Raw genomic sequence first — 25,508 nt, forward strand, 5'->3', positions numbered from 1 at the left:
TTATTCTGGAAAAGGTACCAAATGCATTAAGAAACTACTGCAAGACCATTTCAGGCTGGGCGTAAGAAAGAACTTCTTTACTGTCCGAGCCCCCAAGGTCTGGAACAGCATGCCATCAGAGGTGATTCAAGCACCTCCATTGAACACCTTCAAGAGCAAATTGGATGCTTATCTTGCTGGGATCCTATGACCCCAGCTGACTTCCTGCCCTTTGGGCGGGGGGCTGGACTCGATGATCTTCCGAGGTCCCTTCCAGCCCTAATGTCTATAAAATCTATGAAATCTATGAAAACCTTTAGATAAACAAATAAATATGGTACTTATTATCATCAGTTCTTTTCACCATTGTATTGATTTAATTGGTAATGTCATGAAAACAAAGAATTTTTTGTTCTCTGATAGCTTGTTCATAACCTTCTCAGGAGAAAAAATGTTAAAAATATTCACATGTAAAAATTTCACAGCATAGTGTAAAAAAGATATACTCTGGAAGGTTTTGAAACAAGTGAAATTTTCCTAAGAGATTGGGGCAACATAAAAGGAACACGTTAGGAAAGGGCAAAAATGCATATCAGGGCCATGCAAATCAGTCTTCAAAACTGTCAGCATTTTTAAAGTTGAAGTACTTACCTGGATAAATAAGCACTTTTTATACCATGGGATTCTGCTTTTATTTTAACTAATTATCCACAGTCAGCTTCTCTACCCATTGTACTCCATTGGATTCATATTTTGACTAATGTACTCACTTGGAAAATGAATATTATTTAGCCCATTGATTATACATAACTGCTGCTACAGACGAATAAGCAGGGTTCCGATGCACCTCAGACATTTATCTTCCAGTTGACTTTATTGTAACTACACAATTATACATTTAAACAGTATTACGTTTAAACTGTGCCTTTAAGTGCAACCCTGAGTAAGAAGATGTGTAGAAGCCATGCTAAACCAGGAGCCACTGTGCACATCTACACATGCATTAATAGGCCGTTGTAAAGGTGCATTAAGTTTAGTACCTCTAATATGAAGTATTAACTAAATGCACAGTAACTGGCGCTACTGCACAGTAGTGCCAGTGCATGGTCTTTTCATGATGCTTAATGTGCAGTAGATTAATTCTACTGTGCATTAGCACAGCTTTTGTCATGATGCACTAATGCACAGTAGAATTTGTCTACTGTGCATTAAGCGTCTCATGTGGATGCACCCACTGTGTCATAGATACACCACTAGGTCACAATTTTCTTCTTCTTGCTTACTCTGAGAGTGGTGGTAAGTTATAAATGCAGTATGTTACTGCCTGTTCCATGCTGGCTCAGCTACCCTAGTCAGTGAACAGAAACCCTACTCTCCATTCCATTCCTTTGCTCTCTTGACCCCTTTGCTTCAAGGAATGAGCAAGCAGCTCTCCTTATCCCTACCATCAGATTTTTGCACCCCAGGAGGGTCATTCCCCACAAAGCATCCACCAAGGCAAAGTGGGTCCCCCTCTCAAAAGGACCTGGCTCAAGATTTTGTCCCACCTCTACCAAAGCCTCTCTATGCCATTGTTCCCAGGAGCCTGGAGCAAAGATCTGGGAAACACATCTAGATGTGTAAGGAAGGTTCTAAGTCTTATTTACCCTCTGCCAGGAACCCACAATTCAAGGCACAATCTAGTCCTGGTTGAGTCATATTTCTCACCAAACAGCTATCAAAAAATAAAAGATACAGTACTGTATGAATCTCAGCCAAAACAAAAAGGATATTAAGTCTTTATAGACATTTAAAAACAACCATTCCTCGTATTTCTGGGTATGTTCATTCCATATTCCCTTGGATGTTAGTTACAGACAAGATTATGAATCTCGTTATGAATTCTTATCAGAATTCAGATTCCTTTTAATATCAGGGTAGAATTATACCCAGCATACCTCAAGTGAGGAATCTTGAAGTTTCCCACTTAGGGCTTCTTTCTCTCTCTGCAGCTGCTTTATTTCATTCTCAGATTTCTTTCTTAGTTCCTCTAACTGTAGCTGAAGCTCCTAAAATTGAAAAAGAAAGAAACATTCTAAGGTGGCTGCATTGCTTCATTTCCAAGATTTGAGGCATGTGGACAGGCACCAAGTAGGTGGTGTGTGCTCCAGAGTGGTGTTCCTGTGTGGCACAGAGGCAGTATAGGCATGCTCAAAGAGTGACGTGACTTGTCCAAGGTCACTAAGAGGATGGATATACAAACAACTTATGTCAGGGTAAAGGAGGGTGAGGATTTATCGCATGTCACCTGCTTCACAGTAACTGCCCACATGCATGCTCTCACCCTGTGATAAGTAGAAGCTAGCTACAGTAGCTGAGCCCTCAGTGGAGGAGGAGTAAATTACCTTTATTTTACATTCCACTTACCACAGGTTATGTGGGTGCACACAAGCAGTTTCCACAAGGCAGCTGATGTACAATAAGATGCTGCCTTCTTCTACTCTGCCGTAATTTGTATGTCCCGTATCCTGAGAGAATAAGTGGGAGCACTTAAAATAATTGTCTGCTCACACCCAGCTCTGTCCCCTAGGTCACATTGTCGCTCCACAAAAGGTTGCAAGAATATCAGTAGAGTGCATGGGTATTGATTAATGAGATACAATGAGGTGCTGTCATACTCACTACTTTTATAAAAGATCATTCTGAACCACAGAAATGTAGGACAGAAAAGAACATCATGAGGTCATCTAGTCCATCCCCTTGCTTTGAAGTTTCTCATCCGTTTTGCTGCTCTCCCCTAGAATTTCTCCAATTTGTCTATATCGTTGTAAAGGATGGTGCCTGAAATTGGACACTGTCCTCCAGCTGAATGACGCGCAGTAATTATCTCTAATGTTCTGCATGCAACACTCCTGCTAATACATCCCAGAATATTTGCCTTTCTTACAACAGCATCACACTGTTGAGCTGTATTTGTATTGTGACCACTATAACTTTCAAATGCTTTTCTGCAATGCTACTGCCTAGTCATATGTCCCCTATTTTGTATCAGTGCATTTGATTTTTCCTTCCTAAGTGTAGCACTTTGCTCTTGTTTTAACTAAATTTAATTTTATTGATTTCAGACCATTTCTCCAATTAATCAATACCATTTTGAATCTCAATCTGTTCTTCCAAAATGCATTAGCATCAGTCTATTTATTTCAACTTATTTATTCACAATTTTGACTTTCTCACCAGACCACCAATACTTGCACTCTGGACCTAAATCTATGAGGTGTTAAAAATGCCCTCAAATTCTGTTGCTCTACAAAAAAATTTCAGAACTTTGCAGGATTGGGCATTACATTTATAAAGTGTATAAGCATTTATTGGATCAACATATTTGAACTCGGAAGAGCAGAGATCCATAAAAATATAAAGCAGAGAGTGGAATGTACAACCACTATACATTATTTCTTGGGACAGATTCATATTAATCACCCCAGTATCATATTCAGGCTTCCAAACTTAAGTGCTGCTAAGTACTCAGTTGACATACCAAGGATAAATTCACCTTCCTGTCTGTGAAGCTTTTTATAGAGATACACCAGCTCAACTCATGTTTTAAAAACATAGCAATAATATCTTTGCATTTTCCGGTAACTCACAGTACCTCCAATAAAGATGATTCAAATGATGCTACCATGACCAATGAGATTAAATACAAATGAATCAGACTATGTGTTAATTGAAGAACATACCTACCTTCTGCAATGTTTTTCTTTCAGCTTCCATGGAAGCTTGTACTGACTTGATTTCCAGTGTGTGTTTTTTCACAAGGTCTTCCAACCCCTTCACCAGCTGCTCCTTCAAACGCATTTTCTCCTCATCTGACTGACGTTTGATTTTGCGAAGTTCTTCTTTTTGCCACTGCTTCATATCGTCTTTCATGGTAGCTGCAGGGTCCTCAGACTATAAAACACATTGGCCTTATAACTGGACAAAATCAAGGTAAAATCCTGGAGTGTCTGTTGTAAAGGATTTCCTGTCCAACAGGGTAAATTCCATGGGAAAACTTTGGTTTTTACTTTTGTAAATTTTAATGGACTGATCCGGACTGTACAAATCTCTTACAGTTAAGCTTTTTCACACTGTTTACACTGCAAAATTGCTTCTGAAGCTCGAGATCTTCCCAAGGACAGTCCCTCATCCATGGAAATAGGGAGAATTTATTTTGTCCCCTGCTATGTCTTTGATAACGGGTGTATTTTTCCAACATCCAAGTAAACTGATCCATGAAGGGAGCTAACAGATAATAAGAAACTGTGTTTGAGTCGGCTAATTAACAGGAGACATTATGATAAAGGAGTTCTTAATAGGGCTAATTAGTTAGCATTAATAGCTAACAGCTCTTATTTTGGGGCTAGGCTACTTTTGGTTAAGATTCTAAATAAAATAGAACTGTTTACCCTTTTTATGTTAATCAGCATTTCAGCCCAATTTCAACGGAAGAAACTTGCAGCATGTTTCACAAAAAATTGTGCTACATATCTACTTTGGTTAGTTTATAAGGTGCAAATCTACCCGACCTTCAACTGAAGTCCCCAGAGCCACCCATGTGTTTGAAGCAAGCAGTAACGCATGTGCTTAAGTGCTTTTGCTGCAGTGTACTCAGTATTTTGCAGGAATGATTCCTACAGGTTTGATCCAAACTCCAGTGAAGTCAAAAGAAAACCTCCCACTGATTTCAATTTAGAGTCCCATGCCATAAAAAAGAGGGGAGCAAATACCTGGTTTGGCACCTTTGTATCTTCACTGTCTTTCTTGCCACTGTGGCTCTCTTTGGTGGAAGTCTTTTGTTGGAGCTGCACTATCTGGTCTTTCAGTTCATCTGCTGGATTAGCAGCTCTGCACTGGGCATTCACTATAGTTTCCATTCCTTCTGTGGTAGCAAGATTTACATTTCAAACACGTTTCATTTGTGGAATTGTCAGTGTAAATGACTCAAAAGGGCAAATGTTTGAGAGAGACATTAAATGAACTTCTTACCTGCTTTCCTCAGTATTTCATTCTCCTGTAGTATTAGCTTATCTTTGGCAACAGGTAGCTCCTCCTCCAGTTTTTTCATTGTACTCTTTGACTTCAGAATATCTTGTTTTGATTCCCTGAGCTGTATTTCCAAGTCCTGAAACACATGTGATTTCTCTGTTATGCCTATGGGGGATTTTTTAACTCCTAAAGATAGGTACCACCATTAAAAAGTGATAAGTTACCAAAGTTGCCATTCAAAGACAGAAAATATAGATTGGCAATACACATTCAAAATAATCATAAATAAATAGCAATAAATTTACAATAATTTAAACTAATAACTAATAAGTAAACATTAATTTTACTTAAGTAATAAGTAAACATTGATTTTACTTAAGTAATAAGTAAACATTAATTTTACAGTCCGGCCAAGCTTAGGCTGGCTACAACAATTAAGGACAATATAAAGTCCTTCGACAGATACACAGCAAGAAAAAAGAAAGCGCAGAGTAGCATAGGGCCCCTCCAGGACAAACCAGGTCAGTTGGTGGCTGATGCAGAGAAAAAGGCAGAGCTCTTCAATGAGTTCTTCGCTTCAGTATTCCTTAATACTGACCAAGACAATCCCCCCACCTTGAGCATAGACAGATGTCCAGAAGGTGCCAGACCACCAAAGGTTTGTGCTGACTTAGTTAAAGAGTACTTGGAAGGGCTGGATGGGTACAAGTCAGCCGGCCCAGATGACCTCCATCCACGGATGCTGAAGGAAATGGCCAGTGTCATTGCTGAGCTGTTGGCACAGCTGTTTGAGCTCTCATGGTGCTCCGGTGAGGTCCCTGAGGACTGGAAAAAGGCCAACATGGTGCCCATTTTTAAAAAGGGGAGAAGGGAGGAGCCGGGTAACTTTAGGCTTACCTCTATCCCTGGGAAAATACTAGAAAAAATCAAAGAGTGTATTTGTGAAGATCCAGCAGAGGAAATGATGGTGTGTCACAGGTAGATCCTGCCTGACAAACCTTATAGCCTTTAATGACCAGGTCGCACACTGCCTTGACACAGGAGCTGAGGCCGATGTCATCTACCTAGATTTTAGGAAGGCCTTTGACACAGTTTCACACCCTATTCTCATAGGGAAGCTAACAGGCTGTGGAGCGGACACCTACACAGTCAGGTGGGTGGCTAACTGGCTTAGGGACTGCACCCAGAGAGTGGTGGTTGACAGGTCATTCCCAGTCTAGAAGGAGGTGGGAAGTAGGGTCCCACAGGGTTTGGTCCTTGGGCTGGTGTTGTTTAATATCTTCAGCAGTGATTTGGACGAGGGTGTGGTGAGCACCCTCTCCAGGTTTGCAGATGATACCAAATTATGGGGCAAAGTTAATATACCAGAGCGCAGTGAGCAGATACAGGCTGACCTGGACAGGTTAGATCAATGGGGGGAACATAATAGGATAAATTCAACAAAGACAAATGTACTTCATCTAGGGAGGAGGGACCCCCAGCACACCTACAGGTTGGCGGATGTCCTCCTCAGCAACTCAGAGGCTGAGAGAGATCTTGGAGTCATAGTTGACTCCAAGATGAACATGAACTGGCAATGTAACGAGGCCATCAACAAAGCCAATTGTACCTTGTCATGTATTAGCAGATGCATGACCAACAGATCAAGCGAGGTGATGTTCCCCCTCTATGCAGCATTAGTCAGGCTGCAGTTGGAGTACTGTGTCCAATTTTGGGAGCCACACTTCAAGAGGGACACGGAGGATCTGGAGAGGGTTCAGAGGAGGGCCACTCGCATGATTAGTGGTCTCTGTGAAAGACCCTACAAGGAGAGGTTGAGAGATCTGGATCTCTTCAGCCTATACAAAAGACGGCTGAGGGGTGACCTTGTAGCTGCCTATAAATTTATCAGGGGAGGATGGCAGGGAATTGGGGATGCACTGTTCACCAGAGCACCCCAGAGAGTAACTAGGAATAATGGGTGCAAACTAGTGGAGAGTAGATTTAGGTTAGACATTAGGAAGAAATTTTTTATAATAAGGATGGCCAGAGTGTGGAATGGGCTTCCAAGAGAGGTGGTGCTGTCACCTAACTTGGAGGTCTTGAAGAGGAGGCTTGATAATCATCTAGCTGGGGTCGTTTGACCTCAGTCCTCTTTCCCGCCCGGGGCAGGGGGTTGGACACGATGATCCACTGGGTTCCTGCCAATTCTATAATCTATGAAATCTATGAAATTTAATAATAAAAAATACAGAATTTTAATGTACAGTACTTTTGTGGCATATCTTGCTATGGTTCCAAAGGTGTTATTCAAGTCCTCCTCCAACTGCTGCCAGGCTCCCAGTCAACCAAGCTGTAAATGGGTACCTCATCATTTGGGCTGGGATGACCAGATGTAAAGCTATTCCTATCACTTCCTTGTGTACTGCTGGCTACAGATTTGATACACCTTAACCATACCTAGCCTGGCTCTGGAGAATCTTTGACCATTGCCAATTGTTTCACAGTAGGACTGTACAACTGGCATCCCTGGCTACATGAGGGCCACAAAAGGTTAAATTGCAGCCCGCCCCCCGCAAAGCTCCTACTCGAACCTGTTCTCTATTGTTACAGAGGCAACAGAAGCTGAAGACTTCAGGCTCCCCCTCCCTCTGCCAGCTGCCACTTCTGCCCCTGCCCCAGGAGGTGAAGCATTGCAGCAGCATGAGGAGCTGAGGCTGAGCCTGGGACACATGGTATAGCACAGAATGGGGGAGTCACAGGTGTGCGGTGCAGTAGGGGTGGGGGAAGCTGAAGGCATGTGGTGCAGTAGGAGAGTGCCCAGTGTAGCAGTGGGCACAAGTGTGGGCACATTGGTGTACCACGGGGGTGTTGTAGACATGTGGTGCAATGGTGGAGTAGCGCCAGGGCTGGATTAATGCATAGGCAAACTAAGCACATGCCTAGGGCCTGAAATGAAGGAGCTCAGTTGTGCTTATTTTACATATTATAATTATTGAGTGTAAAAAAGTAATATTATATATAAAGTATTAATTAGGGGCACACAAGTTTGTTTGCCTAGGGCCCACTAAAGGGTTAATCCAGCCCTGAGTAGCATCCATGGGATGTGCAGCACAGGTTCCCATGGTTCTCCCTGGTGTGGCCTGCTGAACATACAGCCCCACACTGGTGTGGCCCCTAGTCTCTTGGAAGTTGGACAGTCCTGGTTTCATAGCATAACCTGTAATACAGGTACTTCAGAATACATATGAGCAGCTCCTACTCACTTAAGTGAAGGCTCCCTATACACAAGACAAAATTTAATCCTCATTCAAAGAACTATGGATGGTTCTAGCCTCAAACTTCCAATACGTCAATGTTTATTTAGGCAAAATTTTAATTGGCTTCAATGGGAATTGTATATGAGTAAGAACTCTAGGATTTGGTCTCTCAAAAAAAGTTATCCAACTGACATTTTTCATAAAGTTGGAATGATGTTGTAGCCATGATAATCCAGTGAGAGGCAAGGTTTTTGTGAGTGATTTTTTTTGGACTAATTGCATGGTTGCAAGATTTAGACAAGCTTTTGAATGCAGTGCATACCACAGACCTCTATTGGTCATCTCTAACATCTTTCATAGGATTTGGAAACACAAAGTATGGACAAGGACTTTACTGCACATCAGCTACTCTGCTGTAATGTCTTTGCTCTCAGCCAATCGAAAGGGAGTCAGGTTCAGATCCCCAAATCCAGAGTGGCAGAGTGCACATACTACCATGCATAAGCCTAAGGACCACCATGTATGAACTACAGAAAGAAGACACGATGGCCCTAGCAAACCAACACAAGATACAGGAGGTGGTGAGGAAAAGGGATATGGTGTTGCCCATGGACTGTCTCCCCAGTGACAGCAGCCAGGATCTTGCACAACGACCTGCAGAAGGAATACAGAGACATGGACTGGCAAGTAGCCCAGAGCAGTGACATAGAGAGTGGCAAAGAAGCCAACCACACTGCCCCAGAGAAACCTGCCCGTGGAAGGCAAAGACAACTGACCACCACCTGTGGTACTGCTCATATGCCAAAGGGATGCAGAGGAAAGTGTTCACACTCCTCAAGTTGGTGACGGGTCAAAATCCTAACCAGAGAAGCAGCGCTGTTTCGCACCTGTCCAAGCAGCAGGAGACCCAATGGTCCACTTCAACCAATTCATCTTCAGGAATTCCCTGTGGAAGACCATAGGCAGAAAAAGTGCTTTGGGAAAATGTGTTATCTTTATCAGACCAACTAAATAGTTGGAAAAATTGTTCTTTCCAAGTCTTCAGGAAAAGGGAGAATCTGCTGTTGTTTTGTGTTCTCCTGGATGAAACAGAAGCCAATGTGCGAAATGCAAGTCTGTGAAAATACAAATGCATGGCAATAAGGATCAGAGGCCATGGGAGACAATAGGTGTGAGACAGGTAGGTGGTGGGGAGGGGGAAAGGAAAATGTTGCTCTGGTGATAGAATGTAGCTGATAAAATGTAGATGTTACCTAGGGTTATTGGATGGACGACAGGTTATAATGTGCCATAAATTCAATGTCTATATTTAGTCCATGATTTTTTGTACCCAGTAGATTTATGAAGTGAAGTTTGTAGGCTCATCTACAAAAGGTGTTTTGTATGTTCCCTTTTAGGATTAAAACTAAGAAATTGGAAAGAGAGTGGTTGTCTTGTGAGAAGTGTGCACCACAGGTCATTGGGTATTTTTGTCTTCAACAGATTTTTGGTGTGCATTCATTCTGGTACACAGTTGTTTTATTTCTCCTACATATTTTTCATCAGCACGTTTAGTGCACTGGATGAGATATATTACATTTCTGGAGGTGCAGGTATAAGATCCAGGAATGGTGATGGTTCTGTTGTGGGATGTTGTGAGGTAGGGTGTCACTCAACAAGGACACTCCTCCAGAGAGATAGAACACACTTTTGAAAGAGCTACTAGGATACCATGTGAAGAATTGCTGCAGTACAAAAAGAAGATTCCCCACAAATTGCACACCATTAGTTATGACATACCATCCTTCCTTAGAACCTATATGGAATATTGTCAAACAATTACAACCCATACTAGAAGACCAATTCTTAAAGAGATCTTCCCAGAACCACCCATCCTAGCCTTTAAACAAGCACTGAACCTTGCCAATCTTAGCACCAGAAGTAAGTTTCCTATGGCCCAAAGCACACTTAATGGGTCCAGACAAGAAATGTAAAAGAAAGATTTGCTGGGACAAGAAATGTAAAATCTTCCAATATATCTCCACCATTTCCACAATAACTACACCCCACAACAGAACACCATCAGCAACAGCAGTCTCTCCCTATGCCTAAAGAAGGGTGTTTGTGCCCAAAAGTCCGCCAAAAACAATTTTTCCAACTATTTAGTTGTTCTAAAAAAGATATCACATTTACCCAAAGAACCTTGTCTGCCTGTGTCCTTAGACCAACATGGCTACAACCAACACCTGTAGAAGACCAGGAACCTGCTCATGTACAGGCATGCAAACCTCTCATTAGAGGCCTGTGTCAAAATGTGATGAATCAAGATGCAAGGGTACCATTAGAAAGTGATAGGAGACATCAGGGAGGAGATTGCGGAGATCATATGGAAGAAGATGGACTGGCACAGTCTGTCAGGGACTGGAACAGTCCACAGACTGTTCAGGGGTGAGAATCCTGAAAAGAGTGACAATGAAGATGACGACGATGACGAAGACGGCAGCAGAGCCAATGAGAGAGAAGATGATGGTGACAGTGACAACTGAAAGGACTGGGAAATAAACAGGGGAAAGGGGGGAGTTGGGAGTGAGGTTGTGTCACTGCAAGGGTGATGGTGATGGACTAGTGAGTGTGCAGACATGTGGGAGTGCAATGCATATATTGTGATGGGAATATGCACGATGTAATCACAATTACATGTTTTGGACTGTCAAGTGAGCCACTGGGGCCAGAGGACCTGTAGATTGGTAGAGTGTGGCAGTGAGAAGCCCCCACAGGCACCACAGGAGGTGGGGGCAGCCCCAGGTACACCCGGGGTAGATAAACAGACCCCCTGGGCCCTGGTAGACTTACCGCCAGGAGCGTGACTGGAGCCAGAACTGCGGCCACAGCCACACAAGCCAGCATTACGCTGGTTCTTTAAATAGCTGCTCCTGAGGTGGGGCAGTGCCAGGCTAATTGTGGCAGCTGAGGGAAGTTTAAGAGCCCCGCCAGAAGCCAGAAGGGGCAAGGGGGAGAAAGAGAGAGGGAACCAGCAGGGAGCATGACAGACAGGCAGCACTGGCGGCTCCAGAGGCTGGCAATAGCAGCCTGTCAGACATTGCTCTGCTACAAAGGCAGGGCAGGGCAGTGTCAGACATCAGGCTGGGGACAGACAATCCCCAGCTCCACAGTCTCAGAGCTTAAGAGTGCCCCTCTCCCTCGGAAGGGAAGGAAGGATGCCAAAACACCAAGGAGAGCAGTCCTTGGGGATCAGGAGCTGCGGCTCCAGATGCGCTGACATCTAGGTGACCTGGCGGTTGTCTGAAGCTGATGCCAGACCCCCATGACAAAGGGGGGGGGGTCTTACAGAGATTGGCGGAGCAGCAAGAGGAACATCTAAGCGGTTGGCAAGTGGATGGGGTGTAGGGGAGGCGGAGCCCCAAGGAACACCATGGCATAGCTGTGAGTACCCCTGTCATTGGGTCACCCGGGAAGAGAAACACCACTGAACCCCTCCTTCATCAGGGAACACCAAGTCGTGGCAGGAGAGTTGGGGGGCACCCCAACCAAAGGAGGCAGTAAGGTACTCATAGTGCCCAGTAGAGACACCACATAGAGTACTGTGGTATTTTAAACAAAAAAAAAGCCTTTATGTCTGCTCTTACTTTACAGTAAGCCAAACCACAATAATTCATCCCATTTTCACTGAGGGCAAAGCTTTCTCAGTTTAGGTCTTACTTACCATGGAGTTAGAGTGGGCAGATGTGGTTACCTGTGGTAAAGCCCAGCTTCCTGTTTATTCACCTTATTTGTTGTTCATACCCTTACATAAATAACAAACAGTCCTCTTAGACCCACAATTAACTAGTTATAGGTAAGCTAGTTAGTTCTACCTGTGTCAAACTCTGAAACCTTTTCAATACTGGGTTGAAGAGACTAAAACTGTATTTAAACTAGCTTCTGTTTGTCATCACATACTTTCTGTCTCCAAAATAAAAATAATAATTTTGCACTATTATGATGGGTTTCACTGAAAGATATTAAAGCACTTGGCATATACTGGTGGGGGGGGGGGAATAGAAAATTCATCATGATTAAACATTAGTCTTTTTATTTTCCATGCATTTTAATAGCTTTCCTTGGCAGTATTTACTAATTATGAGAGATTATAGAAATGCTTCTGCTTTCCAGCCTGTCATATTTGATAGATCTCTGAAAAGCCAAAATACTAAATGTGACTTCAGAAAAAGCTGATGATGGGGCAGCTTTTATCTGAAAATAAATATTTTCAACATTAAAAAGTAGAGAAATTACATTTTGTGAAATTGTGTTGTCTCCCCCTGTATTTACCTTGGACTCTCAGGCCTCTTTAATAGCCAGGGCAAGATTCTCAACTGGTGAAAATCAGCATCACTTTATAACTTCAAAGGTCTGACACAAATTCATACCATTGAGGATCTGTCCCCCAGAACAAATTTTCCTGATGTAATTTCAGCTTTAGCCCTAAATAATCTAACTAATGTTGAAATCAGAAATTAATTGCTGAAGAGCTGAAACTGCCTCAGTACTTCAAGTCCCTATTAATTTATAGGTTTTTAATTATTCATAGTACTCCAGAAACATAGCTTTTTCTTGCATTTTAATCAGTTTCTAGCAATACATAAAATATTCATAGTTATAAGATATTTATATGGTAATAGGCATGACCCATGGTACAATGCATACGCATGCAACATCAGCATGAGAAGTCTATCCTTTTCATTTTACCTTTTAAATTTATAATCACCATCTAATCATCATTCCTACTGGCTGGGGCTCAGTGTGTAGGAAGTGCAGTTCTTCTACTTAAAATGAAATTGTACCTTTTCCAGACTAGCTAACTCAGGATGTTTCCAGGTCACCAAGATACTTACACACACATTTAACCTCGGTGGTGCTCAACCTCTGGCCCACAAAGCCATGTCATCTGGCTTGTAGGGCTCCCCATGGGTCTGGAAATTTGGCAGTGAGGGGGTGGTAGCAGCATTAATTGCTCCTACATTTGCAGCAATGCTAGATTCAGCCTACAAACCAACTCTGTGCGTCGGATCTGGCCTGTGGACTAGTCCCACATCAATCATCTGGCCCAGAAGGCTGGATAAATTGAGTAGCACTGGACTATACAAGTCTTTAATCTGTATTTAAATGTTATAGCCCTGATACTTCTTTCTCTGTAAGACATTCACCAGGCTGCTATTTTGTACCCACAAGGTGGGGCTTTTAGCCTTCTTTAAAATAAGGCCAAGCTCTGTGCCACATTTCTTTGCAATAGGTTCCCTGTTAAAGGTTTATGGACATAAACCTTTAACCAAAGCAGGACATTGCAGCTGAGCTGCTCTTGGCCACCAGGATCCATGCATACCCCTTTCTAGATATGCTAACTGCTTAATCACCTGCCTAAGCTCCTTGCTATTTTCAGCAAGGTCTGATAATCTCTCCTTAGTGCAAGGCATAAAGCTCCACCATGTCCCTGGCTCATGCTTTCCCAGAGGGTATGGAAGCCCCCTAATTCAGCAGCAAAACAAGGGATGGGTGACTGGAGCAACAGACCTGGGCAAGTAATTAGGGGAATGCAAGGTGCTGCCTCTGATGCAGCCAGTCCAGGGCTTGCCACTGCTGCTACCCAAGGTGCAGACCTTGATAGTTAGACCTCTGCCTTGATTGGTAGGAGAGAAAGTCAGCTGGATGTGGTTCCATAAGAGCAGAAGACAAATTCACAAAGAGATGAATTCACAAGTTTGATGCGGTCTTGTCTTTTCCACAGAGCTCCTTCCTCAGCAGAGATCCCCTTTAAAGGAGAAACCTACAGATGTACAGCTCAGTCATCATAGTATTGTCAGGCAGAGCAGAAGTGAGAGCAACAGGGTCCAGAACTGCACTCCACTGGAGGAATGGAGCATATGGTGACTTGCCTTGGTCTCCCACAGACGCCAGCAACCTGTGAGGTTTCTGGGCCTTGATAGGAGGCAAACCGTGCCCAACCACACAACAATACGATGGAATTTCTGCAAGGAGCTCTGCATATAGGTGTCTTCCCTCTGAGCACCTGTATCCGCTGAGGTGGTGATCTGGCCTATTATTACTATATAGGAATTTTTGAGGTTCCATCATTTATAGTATGCCATATAATTTAAAGCCATTGTTGTAGAAACACACAACCTAGAGCACTTGTTTTCCAACTTATTTTGTTGGCAGGTCAAAGGATGGGCTGCTAATGGCCACAAGGTGGAAAGCTGCCAAAGCAATAGCCCCTATTCACCATTCTCCTTTATGAGTGGTCCTTATTTATACTTGACAGCACTACTGCCTATTTACTATCATCTTCTTTTGGTGCAGGAGAGAAGGAGGCAACTCTGCACTCTCAGTCAGTGAACAGACAAGTTCCTCTCTATATGGAGGTAAATCTGCTGTTCAGAAGTTTCCCTAATAGATTCTTAATTGTCTGTGAAACTCTCCCTCTCTCTCTTTACAGCTTCCTGTCACTAGGTTTCTCCCCCTTGGCCAAATCCACACAAAGTGTGGACGTTTGATTCCTCAGGGACAACTAGCAGCAGTGCACCTTGCCCCACTGCTAGTTGTCCCCAAAGAAAGCCCATGCCACGTGTGCTCCAGAGCATGACAAGCTACCCCAGGAGAGGTAGGGGAGGCCAGGGCCAGCACTGAGCTAGCCCCAGCAGCCTTACCTAGGATCCTGGGAGCCTCCTGGGGTGGCAGCAGTGGCGATTCTGGTGCACAGAGCCTGGCTGGCAGCAGCAGCACTTCAGCAGGCCTGGCTCTGCTTCTGAGCAGCATGCACTTTACCTGTGTGCACTGCTCCACCTTTTTTCTCTGTTGGTTTTTTGACCCCTGGATATCCAGGAGTCAAAAATCCTCTGCAATGCAAGCATGGAAAACAACTGAACATGCAGTATGTGGCACTCTAGATGCGTCTGTGGCACCACACAGTGCATGGCTGAGCTCTTCTGGATGCAGCCCTTGTCTTCTGAATTCTGTTCAACTTTAGTGCTTACAAAGCATTTGACTCCAGGTGATATTTAAAAAAATCCTATAAACCAAAAATTTAAAGACTTAGCAATGTACTACTTCTTAGGCAACTAAACTAGGGTCTCACATTCTACCTGTGTCTTCTCCTTCAGCTTCTGGGAATGTTTCTTCAGCTCATTTATTTTCTGACTTTTCGCCTCTAGGTCAGCCTCCAGCTTCTTTACTTGCTGCAACAAAACAGCCTCTTGGGCTTCATTGATTTTCCTTTGCTCCATTTCTCTTTGCTGGCACTGCTTCTGCATATCTGCCACTGATTGCTGCATGGCCTTTTTCAAAGTGTCTTTTTCTTTCTCATAAAAAGCTCGTAATTTGCTGGTTTTCTCAGCATATTCTTCAATTATCTTTCGATTCTCACTCTTGAGGTTTTCCATTTCATTAAGTACAACCTGCATCTCCACACGGTGTTTATCATCTAAACTCTCCTTTGTATCCAAGTTCTCTCTCTCAAATGTTTTGCAGTCATTTACTAGGCTCTCAGACTCCTGGTTTAAATGCTGAAGCTTGTTTTCAAAGTCTGTCTTCATATCTAACAGCTCCCTGGAAAGGAAACTGATCAACTCAGGCTGTTTTCCCTCTGTTCTCAGCTCCCGCTCTGCCACCTGCTTCTTGCACATGATAAATTTTGCTGAGGCTTCCTCCTTTAGCATCTGGTGTTGCCCCAGCATATCTTCCAGGGTCTGAATACGCTTTCGTAGCACCTGTTCTTCTCCCATTTTGCTTTTATACTGGAGGATTGTTTCCATTGTCTCAGCATGGATGTGCTTAATCTCTTCTTCATGTGCTTCTTTAAGAGCCTGTATGCTGGCCTCATGCTCATCATTTTTAGTGTTCAGGGCATATATCACCTATAGACCAAAAACAGAAGATTATGGTACATTAGATGATGGTAAAAAGAACTAACACTTGTAGATAAATGCATTTCTAATGTGCTTACCAAAATAATTCTTTATTAGCAAAAAATATGCTGATCCCAGATAGAAAGCCCTATGGGTTTGGGGGAAAAGATGATGCTGTCAGTTGGAAAACACTTAGTCTATTTTTGATTCTGCCAGAAGCTTCCTCTGTCAGCTTTGGCAAGTCACAAAATTTTCAGGGGTGCCTGCTACCACCCAATTCAAAAAAACTTGAGGCTAGATTTCCAGATGTGCCCAGTGCAGACAACCCCATCTGATGTTGGTAGAAGCTGTGACTGTTCAGTGCCTTAGAAATCAGGACCAGCTGCACATCCAACAGTTAAGAAATACCATATTTATCTGAATAGAAGATAACCCAGAATATATGATGCCCCAATAATCAGATTCTATATATGGAAAATGTATACATTGGTTATAATTTTCCAGGTGTAGAATCTAATTATTGGAGTTTTGTCTTGAATTCATCCCCCTCCTACTGCTACAGCAAGGAAAATAGTGGCTGGAGGGAAGTCAGGTGGCCCCCTTGCCCTCTGCCTCTCCCAACTCCTTTCCCCTGAAGCCTTGTTGACCCCCCTCCCCTCTTACTGTCAGACCCTGCTCAGGCTCTATTCCCTCCGCAAACACACCATGGAAGTGAGTGCATGTAACAGTGTGGGGAGAGAAGAGACAAAGAGGAGGGCAGAAACTGGGGACTGCTGTGGGTCTAGCTCTAGCCCCAACCCTAACTGCTGCAAATTTCAGCACAGGTACTCCATAAATATACTTCTGAACACCACTTCTGTACCTACTTACACATAGTAAAAGCTAGGCATGATATGAATCCAGAGCCAAAAGACTTAAGACATCATATAGTTCATTGGGCTGGGCCCCAAGAGAGTCAACAGCACTTCAAGCCATGGTGACCCCAGAGTCCAGCACTGCTTGGTTTGTGCATGTACTCCAGATACTCACCATAAAGGAGCCATGTGCTAATGAGCCCTTGACTTGCAACTGGAACCAGGGGTTCTTGTTACAAATTCTGGGACCTTCCAAAAATGTATTTCAGATGAGGCGCAGGGCTGCCTGGTCCGTCTCCACCCCACAGACGGCCCAGCCACACTAATCACACGCAACAGGCTGAGAGAGGGGGTGACAGAGCCTCTCAGTTACACAGAAGCTTGGTAATGTTTACAAGACATTTAACGCTTATGAAGAACAGAAATAACTGGAAATGGCAAGAAAAGCACTGGTCAGCTCTGGGAGTGAAGAGGAAGTCAAAATGTATTTGATGTAGTGGTTCACAAGCCCAAAAAAGAGTTGGTGCTGAGGGAGACTAAGTACTGTGGGCACTTAAACTTATTCAGATGGGCTATACGTAACGTAGCCTTGTGGTAGGTTCCCATTAGTGTGTTTGCCCAATATGGGCCATGTCTTTTATGGGCATACTCAGCATATGCTAGATTCAATCAACTTCACAGTTGGTTTCCATGACTAAGCACATCCTGCTTTTAGCGGCGGTTTAATGATAGCAAATGTATTTAATAGGATGGTTTGCTGATATGCAAATCTACAACAAAAGGCTTTCTTCCCGTGCTGACTGGAGGGCAAACCTCGTCTTATATTTGAATAATATGATATATGGACAATTCTAAAATGAAAGGCATTTCTGAAAAATTGTTTTCCTTATCTGTAAAATGGGAAGTAACAGTTCTGACCTCCAGGTGCATGGTAATGCTCCACTCAGTATGTACAAAGTACTCTAAGATCCTCATGTGAGAATTGCTACATCAATGCAAAATATATTTTAAAATGCTCATTAAAATGCTACAGTAATTTGGGATGAAGAACAGCAATTTTTTTGCTCTGAGCTTGTAAATTTCCATAAGAAGTCTGCAGGTCTGTTTTTAATGACTACAAAATATTCAGTGTTCTCTCTGAAAGGATATTTAGGCCCGAATCGTGTTCCTACTGAAGTTAAATTTCTTCATTGACTTTGTGGGAACAGAATAAGACCCTTAAAATGTAACTGGCTCCTATAAATATTTTTTCCTTCTTTTTTCTGTGTCATGCTCTGACACATATCAAGACTTCTAATAAAAATATCCACTCCTGTAAGTGCCAGGCAGATTGCTTAACACATTCACAATATCTTGTGATGCTCTGAATCATCCTGTTGTATCTAAAATGTATACATAAGCAGATTCATCTTGATTACTGGTAAAGGACACATGAATGGATTGAATTGGAAGATTTTTTTAGGGCCAAACCACTGCTGGTGCCCCTTGCCCCCCCCACCCACAGCCCCCCAACCCCCAGTCCTGCTGGAGGGGGCCCCAGTTGCCAGAGCTATGGGGCCAAGGACCTGGGTCTGCAGCCCCCTTTCCCCAGCAGGAGGCAGCAGCTGCTGCAGTGGAGCTGAGCCCAGCTCCCCACCTGCTACTGCCCACTGCACGCTTGGGCAAGGGGGTAGGGCCAGCTCCCCGCCATGGTGTGCACTCCTGGAGGGGCATCCGTGTGCCCCAGATCTGTGTGGGGTGGGGGTGGAGCAGGCAATGAGGGCAGTGGTGTGAAGTTGCGCCCCTCAAAACTACTGTGTATGCAAGGGGCGTGCTTGCAGGGAGCCTGTCCCCCAGATGAGCTGCCCACAGCCCTATCCCACTCCCCGCTGGGGCCCCAGCCCTGTCCAACTCCCCCACTCCCTGCAGGAGCCCAATTTGCCCTCTCCTGCACTAACCTGTGGGAGCTGCTCTCCAGGCTGCCTGGGGCCATGTGCACATACAATACATACACATGGCACCCCTGCCTGACCACCCTCCTCCTGCTCCCTCCCAGGCTCCTGCAGGCTGGAACTCTGCCAGCCTGCAGAGGGCTTTTCACAAAACTGCAAAGTCCCCGGCCTTCTCCAAGCAAATGATTCCAAAAACCAAAAATTGTGATTCTAATGTAAGTGATTTTTACATGTAATAATATACAAATGGTTTTGGTTTTCCTATATTGATTGAAATAAGTGGCTGATTCTATTAACCACCGATTCTATAAAGCAGAATCCACTGTATAAAATCAGTACTGAACTGTGCTAGTATCAACATATGCAAGAGAAAGAAATATGGTTATTTATCACCCTAAGCCTTCCTGCTAAAAGCTAATGATACACACTCTGCTTGTAGGCAATATCTATGTTAGTCAGGTGGTGTCTCTGGTTGTAATTCCTTTAATGGATTTTTCTGCTTTCATTCTGTTAATTAGAATTCTTTCCTCTCTCCTGCTGAATTAGAATTCATTGCTCTCTCCTGTTCCCTGCTCAGTTCAGGCACCCATCTGATGTCAGTGGAAGTTGTGACTGTTCACTGACTAAAATAAATGTATATAGATTAGTGGCACTGTTAGGGGCACCAAAGATAGCTGATACACTGGATCCTACCTGTAAAGTTCCATCTTCTGGTCCCCAGTGCTGCTCCTGGGTCTCAGAGTTGACCCACACACCACATGTGGCACGTGCCAGCCCAGCCCCATATGCAGCGCCTGGGACAGCACCTGCTCTAGCTGTTCCAGGACTGCGCTACACGTGGCACCTGAGCTGGCTGGTCCGAGACATGCACTGCATGCAGTGCCTATGCCAGTCAGTCAGGAGTAGGTGCCGCATGTGCTGAATCCAGCATGTGCGGAAAGGTGGGGGAGGCTCTGTGGCCGCAATCCAGCCTGTGGACTGGCCCTGCGCCATTTCTACAGCCTCCAGGGCCAGATGAATTTGACACTGAGTTTGCATAGATGAACCAATCCTCTCATCTGGTGTGGCTGTTTCTGCATTCCTTCATGAAATGTTATATCCCATGCATGTTCATACAAACTCACAGCATAAAAAGCAATTTGCATCAAAGCCCAAGTAGAATACCAATTCTCAAGCTGACAAGCTTGAGGTTCTCTGCTTTCATATGTCTTATTAAAGTTACAAAGCTTATACAACTATATAAATATCTGGGAGCTATGTAAAAGTTATGGAAAAAATTATGGGCCTTAACTGGGTCCACTCAAATGTATAAACCTAGAATCACAGTGACAACAAACTCTTTGATTACAGGATGATTCCAGTCCTTTAATCTGAAGTTCTTTCTTAGGCACATTTTAAAATCCACAGACATTAGGGCTCGCACACATGAACATCTTCAGATTATTTTCACATACTTTGTTAGAATCACTGAATCTTTCTGTGCTATTCACAACACTATAACACACACACACACACACACACACACACACACACACAGGTTATGACCTATCAGATTTGAAATAGCCATTAGAAAGTAAACACACAAAGAGAAAGCTCACTCCTTGCTAACATTAAATATAGATGCCTTAATAAAAATAAACGTACTGCAGTATCTGGGTACATTTCTGGATAAATATATGACAACAGATAGCGACAGCATCATATTCCAGGAGCCAGGCAAAAACAGGCTAACAGTCTTTTCATCATCATCCCTCTTTAGATATTTACATGGTTTATCCTTATATTGCATGCTCCTGGTCAATTCTCATCTGTTATTTTAACTTGCTTTCCAATGAAGAAAAATACTTAGTCTCTCTCATCTAAAAGTACTATCATCAGTCAGTCGTAGAGATGTTTTTAATTCTTCAATAGCTGGACGAATTATGTGGAAATGGATTCATTCTGTCCATGTGCTTTGGGAACATCCAGTAACGCTGCAGTTAAGTGGGTCAGATGCTGGCAATCAGATCCCTTGGTTTAATTCAGTCACTGAAGCATATGCAGTACTGGGTCATCACTAGGCTTCTGTGATTCAAGACTTCCACTCTATGTTGAGTCTTCATGCTGAATTCTATTGTCACCTTGCTTGACTCCTATTCAGTTGTAATCAATCTCAAAATGGAGTCTGGGCTGATTCCAAACCCCACCCTCCCTACTGTAAATTGGGCCTTGGAAGACAAAATTTCCTTGCAAGTTAGAGCAGGTTTAAATAAATGCACGAATGGAACAGAAAATAATTGTATTGGTTGCTTAAAAAGGCTGCGATACACTGGCATATATGATCAATTTGTCTAACCTATTCAGAAATTATTGCCCTACTAACTTAGTGGTGGCAGAACTACAATGGCAGTATATGTTTAATTTAAATGTCAGGTTCACGGACCTACATTTTTAAGAATGAGCAGTTATTTGAGGCACCTATCTTTTGTGCACTTGCCTTGAGGTGATTTAAGGGACTTGATTTTCATAGTACAGCTGCTTGTTACCCATTATGTATCTCAGGTTGGACACCAAAAGTGCCTAGCCTTTGAAAAAACTAAGGCTACTAATCTTAACAAGTTAACCTCTTACTAAATATAACATCAGTTAATACATTTTCTTTAATGTTAATGCTCAAACACAACTTCTTTATTGGTTAGAAATTAGAATTAGAGTTAGAAGTCATCAGTTTTCTGATTCCAAGAGAAAGAGAGGTAGCAGTGAATATACAACCCAAAAACCAAACCCACTTAAACTAAACAAAAAACAGGACAAAAAATCACTTCTGCCTTGCCAAAGAAAAATGTTCCAAAGTCATGATCTCTTGAAGGTATAACTCAGAGATGTAAAACTCATCTGGCCTTGAGTCATGGGCTACATGAACGGTGTAGGTCTGGCCTCATGGGAAGGACTGGTGCCCCCACCTCCCATGCCGGATTGAGCTCTTGCTCTGGCCGGTTTAGGACCGCAATGCACTAGCTGCATGTGGTAGCCGCCTTGACCAGATGGAGTAGATGTTGCATGTGGCTGGCATCCTGGACTGACCAGAAAAAGTGATGCAGAAAGCACAGTCCTGGACTGGCCAGAGCAGATGCTGCATGCATGGGATCCAGCCAGGGGAGGTCTCAGACTGGCCCTGCACAAGGCCAGTACTGGGGGCCAAGTGAACTGGTTTCATAGGTTGTATCCAGCCTATGAACCGTATCTCTGGCACCCCGGTGTAACTTCTGTGGGTATTGTGAGCATGGGTGGTTCTAAGATTTTAAAAAGAGGGATGCGGGAGCTACAACTGGTGCTGCAGGGGTGGCTGCACCTCCCTCTCCCAGCTTCCCCCACCTCCAGGTGTGGGCAAACTATGCCATGGGAGCAGCAGCTGGTGACTTTTTTTAAGTCTGTTAATCAAGTAACAATCTCCCTCAACCTTCTAGCTCTCAACACCCCTACTTTCCTGTCTGTGTTTGATGGCACCTCCTCTTCCCTTCCATCCTCCCCTCACCCTCTCTATGTACTCCATTCTGCACAGGAAGGGGGTAGAGAAAACTATCTGCTGCTGCTGTCCTGGATGCTCTTACCCTGTGGGGACTGTGAGGAGCAGCTGTCTGGGAGTCAGACTTAGCTGAAGACAGCACCAGTGCCAGAAGGGCTCCCCAGCCCTGCACCTGCTCTCAGGCTGGTAGGGAACAGCCAGGGGGTGTACTGGACAGAGAGGGGGAACCTGCACACTGCTGCCACTGTCCCCAGCTGAGCCTAGCTCCTTATATGGCTCTTTACATTGAAGACAATGCTGAAGCATTATCACTGAACTATAGGCAGCCAGCTAGGTTTGAGAAGGAAAGGTTTTGTCAGCTTACCTGGTGTTAACTTTTGTGTTGTAGTTTTTTTTTCCATTATAACTTCAGTTTTTGAATGGCTTTTCAAAAATTCTTAATAGCTGGTCAGATTGGCAGTGAAGAGATTGAACTATCTTAACTTGAAGAGATAGCTACATAGTTCTGTATCAATCAAGCCAAATGACAAAGATATTGCCACTGTGTTAGCTCTTCAAAGGTGTGGATGCATGAGGAAATTTCCAACCTATTTTCAGCAACTGAGCGGAGTAGTATGGCAAGCTAGTAAGAATTCTGGCAAATGGTACACACCAGCGCAGTGCACTCTATAAAAATAAATCTTAAGACACTCACATTATTATTTGACTGCCCTAAACTTAAATGAGATTAATTTGCTATTTTGAAATCTTGCAATGAAAAATAGTAATCCAAACAAAAACAGAAACAAATTAATTTTACCTCACCATTGGAGATGAAACTAAGTGTCTCATAGTGTAAAAAGGCTGATCTGTATCCAGGGAGAAGTGTCAGCCATTTTATTCCTGTGGGAACCTGCCTGCTAGCACTAAAGATGCTGTTCTAGTATGCTGCTTCATTAACTGAATAAAAGGTATCAGAGTTAGGTGCCAGAAAAGAGATGAGAATCAAAAAAGAACAAAAAATCATAAATAATTGTGACAATAGAGGAAATCAGCATTCATAAATCTATTCATTAACACATGCTGAGCAACAGCCAGGAAAATATACCCATTTAGACCAGACAAATATATTTGCAGAGGTATGCAAACTCTTCTGAGCATGTGGAGGAGACAAGCTTTCAGTGCAAACTAATTTAGTATCATAGTGTGCTTGTAGATGTAAAAAACCCCTGTGCTTTAATTTAAACTCAGTGCTTTCCCATGCCTTTCCCCATGCTTGCCCAGAAAAGGCAGTGAGCTACTTCAACTTGGCTCGCTCAATGTCTGTAAAGATAGGGCCCTTTTGGTGCTTTTATCTAACAGCTGATTAAATCAGCTTTAGCTAAAAGTGCCAAAAAGCCCCACTAAAGAATCCAATCTATACAGATGCTGCAGAGCTGGGTTGAAATAAAGTGCTGCTGCTTCCAGTAGAGAGAGAGAGAGAGAGAGAGAGAGAGAGAGAGAGAATGTCATAGCGTGTTATAGAGAAGTAGGGCTGGAAGGGACCTCCAAATATCATCTAGTTAGTATTATCCCTATCCAAAACATCCCATAAAACCACATTTTAAACTCTACATAACTACCCACAACTCTGACACAACAGAAATCTAACACCCTACCATGCCACAGATAAAGCAGGGGAAGAATGCCAAACATTGTCCCGATAAAATATTATCAATCTACACACAAGAAATCTAGCATAGAGGGCCATGCCCTCCACTACAGAGGAACACAAACACCCCCCACAGTCTGTACAAATCTGATCATGGGGTAAAATTCCTTCCTAACCTCAAATATGCAATCGGTCTGACCCTAAGCAGAGGAGCAAGACCCTCAAGCCAGGAACCTCTGGCTTTGCGCTCCTATCTTCTCACTTAGGTCAGGTAATGGTATCTTCGCTATTTCTACCAACAAAGATAGCATCTCTCATCTCCACTGACTGCAGCTTAGTTTGTCTCCATGTACTCTGCATTGTCTACTGCCCAAACAAGTTACAGTAGAACATGGTATTTCAGCCTTAAAGGAGCTACTTTCTAGAAATAATGAGTTATAAAAAGTCCCCTTAGTGAAAGGGCAGACTCAGTCTCCCTCAACCTACTTTCCAATAATAATTAAACAAACATACAATTCACTGATGAAGTCTCTAGTGAGTATTTATGTAGGTACTTCAGTTACCCTCATACTGGAGGAAAAAAAGAAAAAGATTTATGATCAAGGCATAAACTAGAGAGCCAGAAACCTTGACCTAATTAGCCACCATGTTATTCCAATATTACTTTAGTTGTTCAAGGGAGTTATGCTGGCAGAGGTGCCAAGTACGTGGGGGCCTGAAGGCCCTGGCCCCCCTTGGGAAGAGAGCTGTTACCTGAAATGCGTAAAACTTTCCATGTGTCCATCATTTTACCCTCCCTCCCCACCGGTCCCTGGAAAAAATAAAAGCCAGCACCTATATACACGGGTATAAACTTTGAGTAGTAATGTGAATCACACTCCTAAATTCTGTCCAGGATAACTTCTATGAGTGGACTGGCCAAGTTCGCCGACGACACCAACTCTGGGGTATAGTATCCACACCTGAGGACAGAAGGGTGATCCAGGCGGATCTGGACAGACTCAAGAAATAGGCGGACGAGAACCTGATGGTGTTCAACACTGAAAAATGCAAGGTTCGCCACCTTGGGAGGAAAAACCTGCACCATGCATATAGGCTCGGTAGTGCTACACTGGTTAGCTCTACAGGTGAAAGGGACTTGGGGGTCATGGTTGACCACAAGATGAACATGAGCCTTCAGTATGATGCTGTGGCTAGCAAAGCGAGCAAAACGCTGGCTTGCATCCATAGATGCCTCTCAAGCAGATCCTAGGACGTTATTCTCCAGCTGTACTTGGCCGTGGTGAGGCTGCAGCTGGAGTACTGCATCCAGTTTTGGGCTCTGCAATTCAAAAAGGATGTGGAGAAGCTTGAGAGGATGCAGAGGAGAGCCATGTGCATGATCAGAGGGCAGGAAAACAGACCTTATGATGAGAAGCTGAGAGCCATGGGACTCTTCAGCCTGGAAAAGCACAGGCTCAGGGGGACCTGGTGGCTGCCT

The 25,508-nt window shown here is 43.6% G+C and overlaps 1 protein-coding gene across 1 annotated transcript in view; it reads right to left on the reverse strand.

Annotated features, from left to right (window-relative positions):
- The window catches only part of FAM184B (family with sequence similarity 184 member B), an 89,099-nt gene that overhangs the window by 32,203 nt on the left and 31,388 nt on the right, over nt 1-25,508 (reverse strand). Inside the window, exons 2-6 of the mRNA XM_019526621.1 lie at nt 15,347-16,117; nt 4,990-5,125; nt 4,731-4,882; nt 3,706-3,912; nt 1,917-2,027 (exon numbers count right to left, since the gene is read on the reverse strand). Coding sequence (XP_019382166.1) covers nt 1,917-2,027; nt 3,706-3,912; nt 4,731-4,882; nt 4,990-5,125; nt 15,347-16,117 — 1,377 coding nt within the window. The remainder of the gene's footprint in view (nt 1-1,916; nt 2,028-3,705; nt 3,913-4,730; nt 4,883-4,989; nt 5,126-15,346; nt 16,118-25,508) is intronic.

Source organism: Gavialis gangeticus, unplaced genomic scaffold (assembly GCF_001723915.1).
Source record: "Gavialis gangeticus isolate Ggan-Ray unplaced genomic scaffold, GavGan_comp1, whole genome shotgun sequence".
Lineage (NCBI taxonomy): Eukaryota > Metazoa > Chordata > Crocodylia > Gavialidae > Gavialis > Gavialis gangeticus.